The 10,000-nt window shown below is 48.6% G+C and overlaps 1 protein-coding gene across 2 annotated transcripts in view; it reads right to left on the bottom strand.

The window, feature by feature from the left end:
* Nucleotides 1–10,000, bottom strand: part of LOC135100607 (DNA-directed RNA polymerase II subunit RPB1-like) — a 147,747-nt gene that overhangs the window by 82,915 nt on the left and 54,832 nt on the right. For both annotated transcript variants that reach the window (XR_010268814.1, XM_064003672.1), the window contains exon 2: nucleotides 6,362–6,838. Coding sequence is in view for 1 of the 2 variants with exons in the window: in XM_064003672.1 (XP_063859742.1) it covers nucleotides 6,362–6,815 (454 nt within the window). In the remaining variant the exon portion in view is untranslated. The remainder of the gene's footprint in view (nucleotides 1–6,361; nucleotides 6,839–10,000) is intronic.

A 10,000-nucleotide genomic window follows, 5' to 3' on the forward strand; every position in this document is an offset into this window, starting at 1 on the left:
GGTGGTGGTGGTGGTGGTGGTGGTGGTGGTGGTGGTGGTGGTGGTGGTGGTGGCGGTGATAGTGGCGGTGGTGGTGGTAGGCAGTTAAATATGATGAGATGAGGATGAAAGAATGAATTTCCTTGACATATCAGTGTACTCTCTCTCTCTCTCTCTCTCTCTCTCTCTCTCTCTCTCTCTCTCTCTCTCTCTCTCTCTCTCTCTCTCTCTCTCTCTCTATACCAAGCCTATCCAACAACATGAGGCAACAAAGTACCGACAGCACCACATCGACTATCACCACCACCACCACCACCACTCCGATAACCTACACCCCTATCACTACACTTACATCCGCTCTCTCAACTACACCACCACCACCATCACCACCACCACCACCACCAGAACACACTGACACCCGAGTCTATCTTTCTTGTGCTTATTTGTGTCTGATATTTCCCGTGTCTAAGAATGTCTGTTAAGTATAATATAACAATTAGATGTTTTATTTATTTATTTTTTTCCTATTTATATCTCTTCTCTCGTTCGTTTTCTATTTGTTTATTCTTTTCATTTAGATCATAGAAAGAATGTGTTTGTACCGGATAGGGTCTCTCTCTCTCTCTCTCTCTCTCTCTCTCTCTCTCTCTCTCTCTCTCTCTCTCTCTCTCTCTCTCTCTCTCTCTAAGTTCATGGCTTAAGAGTTTTTTTTCCTTCAGTCTCTTTTATATTTAAGATCACAGAGAAAATATTTGTAGCGGATATCCCACCTCTCTCTCTCTCTCTCTCTCTCTCTCTCTCTCTCTCTCTCTCTCTCTCTCTCTCTCTCTCTCTCTCTCTCTCTCTCTCTCTCTCTTAACATCAGTGCTTAATACAACGTTTACAGTCTTGTTTAATGGCATCGTTTACTACTACATGCCGCCAGAGGGAGACGCCAACACACCCCAAGACTGTGGGCTAAGATATGCAACAGCCGCCAACACCACCACCACTGCCCCCACTGCCACCAATGCTACCAACACCACGACCACTATTGCCGCCGCCGCCGACTCCTCCTCCTCCTCCTCCTCCTCCTCCTCCTCCTCCTCCTCTCCAAACACGTCCCCTCTTCCCACCGCTATCGTCACCACAACGCAATCACTACATTCAAACTAAGTGAATCATTGTCACCAAACGTCCCCCCACCTCCTCTCTCTCTCTCTCTCTCTCTCTCTCTCTCTCTCTCTCTCTCTCTCTCTCTCTCTCTCTCTCTCTCTCTGCATTCCTTAAAGCTGAAGAACATCACGAGAACTTTAACATCTCACCTCAAGCACACACACACACACACACACACACACACACACACACACACACACACACACACACGCGCGCGCGCGCGCGCGCACGCACGTACGCACGCACGAACACGCCCAAAACTAGGTCACTGTCCTCCTAAATGTCGAGCGGCGGATTTTACCCTTTTATCTCCCTCTCCCTCTCTCTCTCTCTCTCTCTCTCTCTCTCTCTCTCTCTCTCTCTCTCTCTCTCTCTCCGTTCCTGCGTCTGCCCGTTCCCAAGCAGCACGCGGCGCGTCACTCCTCAGACCGCGGGAGGGACGCTGTCATATCAATCGCAAGCAAAAAAATAAGGCATTCAAGTTAACTTTAAATCCTCGAGTGTTTGGCTGGTGTTAATTTGCAACTACGATCAGGAGGAGGAGGAGGAGGAGGAGGAGGAGGAGGAGGAGGAGGAGGAGGAGGAGGAGGAGGAGGAGGAGGAGGAGTGCCAAGAGGCGTGCCAGATGCGTCTCCGTGGCACAGCTTAAAGTAAACCACAGAGTTCGTGTCGCTTGGTATTGTAACCATTATTGCTGGTTGAGAGAGAGAGAGAGAGAGAGAGAGAGAGAGAGAGAGAGAGAGAGAGAGAGAGAGAGAGAGAGAGAGAGAGAGAGAGAGAGAGATAGTGCGTGGTTCCCTAACGATGAGAAACACTGCTTCCCTTTCTTGTGGTTTATTAATGGTGGCAACAACGTAGGGCCTGCTGTGTGTGTGTGTGTGTGTGTGTGTGTGTGTGTGTGTGTGTGTGTGTGTGTGTGTGTGTGTGTGTGTGTGTGTGTGTGTAGTCGGCTGCCCTGGTATCTGTTCTTCTCATGCAATCTCGTGTAATCTTTGCTGACTGGCTCCACGTATCGAAGACTTGAGTCAGGACAGTGCAGTGTATTCCACAGACAGCAGACGCGAGATTAAACCTGCCTCAATAGTAACAGAGGTAACATGAAGTGACATAACAAAGGTAGGAGGCGCGCGGCTCCACTATCACCACCACCAGTTAGATAATTTCGCCGCTTTGCCCCCAAGTCACGTTTCTAAGCGTCAACTCAACACACGCGAGATTCACAAACTGGGATGATAGCAGCACGGAGTCTGACATATGGAGGCCACGGCGGTGAAATATTCTTCTGGTGGTGGTGGTGGCGGTGGTGGTGGTGGTGGTGAAGTACGTGACGTGAGTATGGCATTTTCAAATTTGTAACTGGGCGTTCTACATGTGTTCAAATGAATGAGTTAATGAGGGAAGATTATCCTACATTCTAAGGAGGCAGACGAGGAGAGTCAATGAGCACATATACGGAAGGTACTTATAGGCATAATTACACAGTTAAGTATGAAAATCGAATAAATAAACCAGTAAGAAAAATCGTAAGTCTATCTAAATAACTCATGCAGCATAAACACAAATCTATTCAAAGCGCGCCATTAACGATACCAACAGTGAATTCTCTTATTACTCCAGTCACAGATTGCCGCGGGAGGCTGACCTGGTAATGACGGGGCAGTGTGTGTGTGTGTGTGTGTGTGTGTGTGTGTGTGTGTGTGTGTGTGTGTGTGTGTGTGTGTGTGTGTGTGTGTGTGTGTGTGTGTGTGTGTGTGTGTGTGTGTGTGTGTGTGTGTGTGTGTGTGTGTGTGTGTGTGTGTGTGTGTGTGTGTGTGTGTGTGTGTGTGTGTGTGTGTGTGTGTGTGTGTGTGTGTGCGCGCTTGGTGAGGCGGCGAGGTGTGATGAAGCAAAGGAAAGCCTCAGGTATACGTGTTCAGGAATAAGATCACTGTTGCTTGAAGGCTGGCGATGCTGTGTTCCATTAACAGGATACAGGGCAAGGTAGTGTTGGAAAATTTGCAATATGTATTTGTATTATCAGAAGAGATTAGAAGTTATGAATGGCTTAGTATTCGAAAAATTGAGTTCAGAGAGAGAGAGAGAGAGAGAGAGAGAGAGAGAGAGAGAGAGAGAGAGAGAGAGAGAGAGAGAGAGAGAGAGAGAGAGAGAGAGAGAGGAAGACGTATGTATAATAATAAACTAACAGACAGGAAGCGAGAACACACACACACACACACACACACACACACACACACACACACACACACACACAATTTCCTCAATTCTCTCTCTCTCTCTCTCTCTCTCTCTCTCTCTCTCTCTCTCTCTCTCTCTCTCTCTCTCTCTCTCTCTCTCTCTCTCTCTCTCTCTCTCTCTCTCTCTCTCTCTCATGGATGACGGATAAGAGACAAACAACATTTCAGGTTTCGAGGACACACACAAGATATGCAGAATAACAACACGAAAAAGCAAAGAAATTACCGCGGCACAAGACAGGACGGGAGAAAAAAAATACATATATATAAGTAAAAGATAAAACGAAGTAGAAAAGAAATCCTGAAAAGTGAACCAGGAGAGAAATTATCGAGCGATCTTGACTACACATTCCAGAGACGATACAAAAAATCGAAAGTTACGAGGAGCGGGGAGAGAGAGAGAGAGAGAGAGAGAGAGAGAGAGAGAGAGAGAGAGAGAGAGAGAGAGAGAGAGAGAGAGAGAGAGAGAGAGAGAGAGAGAGAGAGAGTAAAAAACGGAAATAAAAACCAACGTAATAATTTATTTATCTGCCACAATACAACTAACCACTTTCTCTTCACTCTCACTCCTCACTATCATTTCTCACCACCACCACCACCACCACCACAACCACCACCACCACCACCACAACCACCACCACCACACAGACAAATCACACCTAATCAAACATCACACGCTACACCACCACCAATACCACCACCACCACCACCACCACCTCCACCACCATCATCACGACTACTTCATTTATCACCATAGCCAGATAATCACCACTTATTAGATAGCCTTCACATTCTACACCACTGTCACCACCACCACCACCACTGCACCTGCAAGTCGAGGACGAGGGCTGACGTCATGCACCACCTTGTAAATGAAGGAAAGTATGAAAGAAAACAGAGGGTGATAAGACACAAATATAAAGGAAAAGGATAAAAAGTAAGAAAAAAATAGTAAATCCTGACGTCAGCGAGAGAGAGAGAGAGAGAGAGAGAGAGAGAGAGAGAGAGAGAGAGAGAGAGAGAGAGAGAGAGAGAGTGAGCGGAAAAGAGGAAGCGAGGTTGTAAGAGCATTAGAAGAAGAGAGAGGTTGCAAGGAAGTAGAAGACCCAGTGAGCGGGTATGGAGAAGGAGGGAGGAGGACAGGCTAAGAGGAAGAAGGGGAGGAGAAGCTAAGAGGAAGAAGGGGAGGAAAAGCTAAGAGGAAGGGGATGCCAAGGTGAACATAAGAACCCCTCATTCATATTCCTACAAGCCTCTACTTTGCATGTCAATCAGGGCAGTGGTTCTCTCCGCGCCGCCACTCGCTTTTCCCTCAGTCCTCTCCCGTCACATGACAATGACCTCACTCATGAAACACCTTACCTTACCTAAACTAACCTAAAATAGCCAAAACTAATCTGATCAAACCTAAACTAACCTGACCTAATCTGATTTGACCTGATCTGACCTAACTTAACCAAATCTAACCTAACCAGCTAAATTAACCTAACCTAACGTAACATAATTTAACTTGACCTAATCTGACCTATCCTAATACTCACATTCTATTTAAGAATCATAAATTTCTGAGCTTTCATTAACGACCTCTTCCTCTCCTTATTCATCATCCGCCTCCTCCTCCTCCTCCTCCTCCTCCTCCTCCTCCTCCTCTTCTTCTCCCCCCTCCTCCTCATACCCCATACCCTCCATTCTTGGGCGACACACACTGCCCTCCTGAGAGCTCCAGATGGCACTGTGCCAATCTAACCCGTCTGGGCCATAGGCATTGGCAACCTTCAGCTGCCCCCTCCTCCTCTTCCGCCACCACCACCACCTCCACCACCCCCACCACCACTACCTTCACCAATACCGTCACTGGCTACAAAACAATTCAATTTAATAAAACATTCGAAAGATTTTTCTCCACATCTATCTTATCACTCAGAGAGAGAGAGAGAGAGAGAGAGAGAGAGAGAGAGAGAGAGAGAGAGAGAGAGAGAGAGAGAGAGAGAGAGAGAGAGAGTAAAAAGAAGGAGAGACCCAAAGTCGGGAAGAGGAAGAGAAAGAGAACAAAGACGAAAAGTTCGATCCAAGTATTCTGAAAATCTTCCACGATGGATTTTTTCTTTCATATTTTTCTTCTTCTTTTAATGTCGTTCCCTCGCCCAGCTGTTGTCAGTGTTCCCTGGCGTCTGAGCGACCCCGGATTGAAGGCAGGACGCGGAGAGGGGAGAGGGAGGGTGCTGAGGGTAAAGGGAGAGAGAAGGAGGGAGGGAGAGATGGAGGGGACGCAATACCTGCCTGAGTGACAGTTCATTCTTTAATCTCACAATTTACGAGATGTGATTTGCACGCCCCTCCTCTCCCGCGAATCAGTGCAGGATGTGAGAGGTGCGGCAGGTTCCTCGAAGGTGCATGTTTCGCCTGCCGGGGCCTGATGGAACGAGCCGGGAAGAGGAGGAGGAGGAGGAGGAGGAAGAGGAGGAGGAGGAGGAGGAGGAGGAGGAGGAGGAGGAGGAGGAGGAGGAGGAGGAGGAGGAGGAGGAGGAGGAGGAATGGATGGGGGGACAGGGTTTCAATCAGTCAGTCCATCAGTCAGTGAGCAAGTGAGTAAGTCAGTCTTTCATTTTGCTTTTAACGAACCTTCCTGCAGAGAACCGTGCTTTTCCCTCCACACACACACACACACACACACACACACACACACACACACACACACACACACACAGATGGACGTACTGACGCAAGCGCTCTCACACACACACACACACACACACACACACACACACACACACACACACACACACACACACACTGTACCACACATTTTTGGAGCTTCATCCCCAGATTGGTTCTTTGTATATTCACACGACAGACTGAGTGAGCGCGGAGGGTCGCGGCGGCCGGTAAGCCTCGCGGCAGGCAGGTGTCAATACGGGGAAATGTCAATGAAACAAAAAAATTATATACACGGTCAAGACGTACTACATGCGAGGGAGAGCGAGGCCACTGACCTGATTTGGAGAGGTAGGGAGAGCTGGGGTCGTAGCTGGAGGTGGACATCGGGGACATGCCGCTCGAGGGGTGTCCCATTGAGCTCCCGATGCCATTGGAGCCTTGGGGAGGAGGAGAGAGGGAGTCGAGGCTCATGCCCCCGGGCGAGGGTGCCCATTCGACCCGCTCCCCGTCACTACGCGGCTTTTTGGGCTTCACTTGGAACTCTGAGGTGCCCGATGGGGACACGGGGGGCTCACTCTTGACCAGGATGCCCATGGGCGAGACGGGGGAGCGAGGAATGCCCGAGGGAGACTCGCCCAGTAAAGGAGAACCAGTAACATAGTGAGGACTGGTGGGTGAATGGTCCATCTTGGGAGAGACGAGTGTTTGTATCAGCGAAGATTGGGGAGTTGGTGACCGACCGCCCATCAGCCCGCGGCCCCGAAGGGAGGAGTCGCGAGGGAGGTCCATCGTCACGCCCACACCATCACACTCTGCAAAGGAGACACGCACATCAGTACATCATGATGACGATGGTGATAACAGTAATAATAATAATAATAATAATAATAATAATAATAATAATAATAATAATAATAATAATAATAATAATAATAATAATAATAATAATAATAATAATAATAATAATAATATGCGCATCTAGTATACAGACACAAAACTTAGTTGGCCGTATCCAAGAGTTACATTTCTTAAAGGACTATCATCATCATAATCACCACTGCTGCTGCTGCTGCTGCTGCTGCTGCTAAACGAGTGCCCCGAGGTGTTGTGCCGCGCTCTGTTATCAGTCTGCACCACACCTACCCTGTTGTTTCGTCGCTCTTTCACCCAGCAGTGCCTGGTCGCCGCCGCCGTCACGTCGCTCCAGTCACAAGCCACTCATTACACGCACGACTCATTCGTCACGGCGCCTCGCTAAACGCCACCATTATCCGCTGCCGCCCTTAATGACATCACAAACAGAACACGCACACATTTCCTGCCGCGCTACTCTTGTCACTATAATTAACGTGCTTTTTCAGGCGCCGCTGCTGTTGGTGCGGGTCCCGTCATTCTGAAGTATTTGTCCCCGCGTCACGCCCGTCACCGGCCTCTCTGCTCCCTGGTGCACGTGGCGGCGCAGGCATTAGACTCACTCACTCACTCGCTCGCTCACTATTCCTGAGCCTCCTTGCTTCTCCCGTTTTCGATCGAGCTGCCAATCTTTCCGCCACCACTATAAATAATTTCACAACATCTGCAGCCAACGACCGGCAGCCAGGCACACCAGCCAGCGCCTTGCCCCTCCTTGCCTCCCTCTGCCTCCCATGCCACCACGAGCACTACCAGGCCTCCCTCTCCCTCTCTCGCCTCCCTTGCCCTCCACACGCCATGGCAGACTTCAGCTTTTTCTTCATGATTTTTTTTTTTTTTCATGAGTGTAACACGAAGATTACGACCTTATAATGTTCTCCCCTCAGTAGTCACTTAAAAGTCAGTGGTGACGAGTGTTAATGCTTTTATACGAGTATGTGTATCAGTATCTCTCCTTGTAAACACACACACACACACACACAAAGTCAGCTGCTGGTGTTTGGATTATTTACCAGCAGAAATGTGGACAATGAGGCGCCAGGAATGCGAGCGGCGGACTAATGTTTGTGTCAGGTACAAAATACGCTCCTGTTTAGCCAACGTAACATAGGCGGGTAAAAGTCAGGCATCATTATTTTCCACTCACACGTCACTAACTCATTATTTTTGCTTGCCCACGCCAGCCAGCCAACTATTTCTCTCTCTCTCTCTCTCTCTCTCTCTCTCTCTCTCTCTCTCTCTCTCTCTCTCTCTCTCTCTCTCTCTCCACACACATACCATTCGCCTGTCGTTTCCTACACACCCGCATTTTTCTTACTTTGCTCCAACGCTCACCACCAGCCAACTTACTTCCAGCCACTCTCAACCTCCTGCCTCTCTCCTTCCCTCCCTCTATATCACAGCCTGTCAGCCTTTCTCCCCACGTCACGTCCCCACCAGCGTCACTATAAACACTGGAATCTCACGTCGCGTCACGCAGAAGACATCGTATTAGCGACTTCCTCTTATGTTTTTTTGTTTTTTCCCCCCTCTCGGAAGTCTTTGGGAACTTAAAATGGTGAAACGGATCTGAGATATTTGAGAGTAAGCGTGAGGTTTAGAATGTCTGTCGATCTCTTTCTCTCTGTCCTCCATCTCCTCCCAGCTCTCCTAAAGCTGATAAAGTAAAGCTTCTCGTGATCGGATCTCAGGAACACTCACTGGAAATTAATGTAGAATGAGAAGAATGTGGAAGCACCATCGTCTTCTCCCCTTTGGACGCCAGGTGGCTATCACAGGAGCGCCGGCATTCCACGGGTGACTCAAGGGGAAGGGAGACAAGGAAATAGGACACGGGGACATGGCGGGAAAGGAAAGAAGGATACCTTTAAGGAGATTTGAAGGATGGGAGATATTTAGGAGTGAAGATGATGGTTATAAGTCACTGGAACACGGAAAAGGACAAAGAAAGTGCTTGAAGAATAGTTGCATGCAGAAACTGAATAATAAATGGTATGTAGAAGTGCCATGGGGAAGGAAAGGGTGAGTACTGTAAAGAGTGATTTATCGGCAAAGTTGAAGGGTAGATAGTGAGTAGAATTAAAGGCTATGAGAGACAACTGAAGAAAGAAATAAAACGCTTGGACATAGGAAAGGAAAGAAAGAAAGGGATTTAAGATGAAGGCATAATTTGAGAGCAGAAAATATGAAGGAGGCCATGGAAGGGAGATACTGGACACGTGGACATGGGAAAGGAGGAAAAAGGGACGTGCGGAGATAGGTAGAGCATATGCAAGAGGAGTAAAGGTAAAGGCAATGAGGAGTAATTGGACACGTGGACACAGGAGGGAGAAAAATGAATGTAAGGAGATAGTTTGAGAGTGAAGGTGAAGGTTATAAGAGGGAACGAGAAGAATTAAAAGCAAAAAATTGAGACTGGGAGTATAAAGGCTGAGAGTAAGTGGAGGGAAGGTGCGAGCGTGTGCGAGTGACGGCAAAAGGAGGCAAGGGAAGGAGAGAGCAAGTAAAGGGGAAGCTATGCGTGGCGGAGGTCGACGTCTCCCACAGGCACAAGGCTACTCATTACCCTTCTATTCGTTTCCTCTGTAAAGAAACCCCAGTCTAACGACCATGTTCCCCGACCAAGCCCCTGACCAACCCCTCCCTCCCTGACCAAGCCCCCTGACCAAGCCCCCATGACCAAGCACCCACTGACCAAGCCCCCCTGACTGAGCCCCTCTGACCAAGGCCCCCCGACCAGACCCCTTATCAGTCCCCTCCCCAGTCCCTTTCGTCTTCACTGCTGCCACGGAAACCTCGGCGTCCCACAGAGTCACTCCCAAAGACTCGTAAATCCAGCCGAAGCATCAGACAGATACAGGATCTTAGTAATGGTGAAGGTGTTCTGAGTGTATCTCTCTCTCTCTCTCTCTCTCTCTCTCTCTCTCTCTCTCTCTCTCTCTCTCTCTCTCTCTCTCTCTCTCTCTCTCTCTCTCTCTCTCTCTCCTTCAGGGTACGTGGTTTTTCTTTAAGGTCAACAGGGTGGCAAGAAGCGATGGAGTATTTTACAAGTTCTACAAAAC

The sequence above is a fragment of the Scylla paramamosain genome, chromosome 5 (genome assembly GCF_035594125.1).
Source record: "Scylla paramamosain isolate STU-SP2022 chromosome 5, ASM3559412v1, whole genome shotgun sequence".
In the NCBI taxonomy this organism is placed as follows: domain Eukaryota; kingdom Metazoa; phylum Arthropoda; class Malacostraca; order Decapoda; family Portunidae; genus Scylla; species Scylla paramamosain.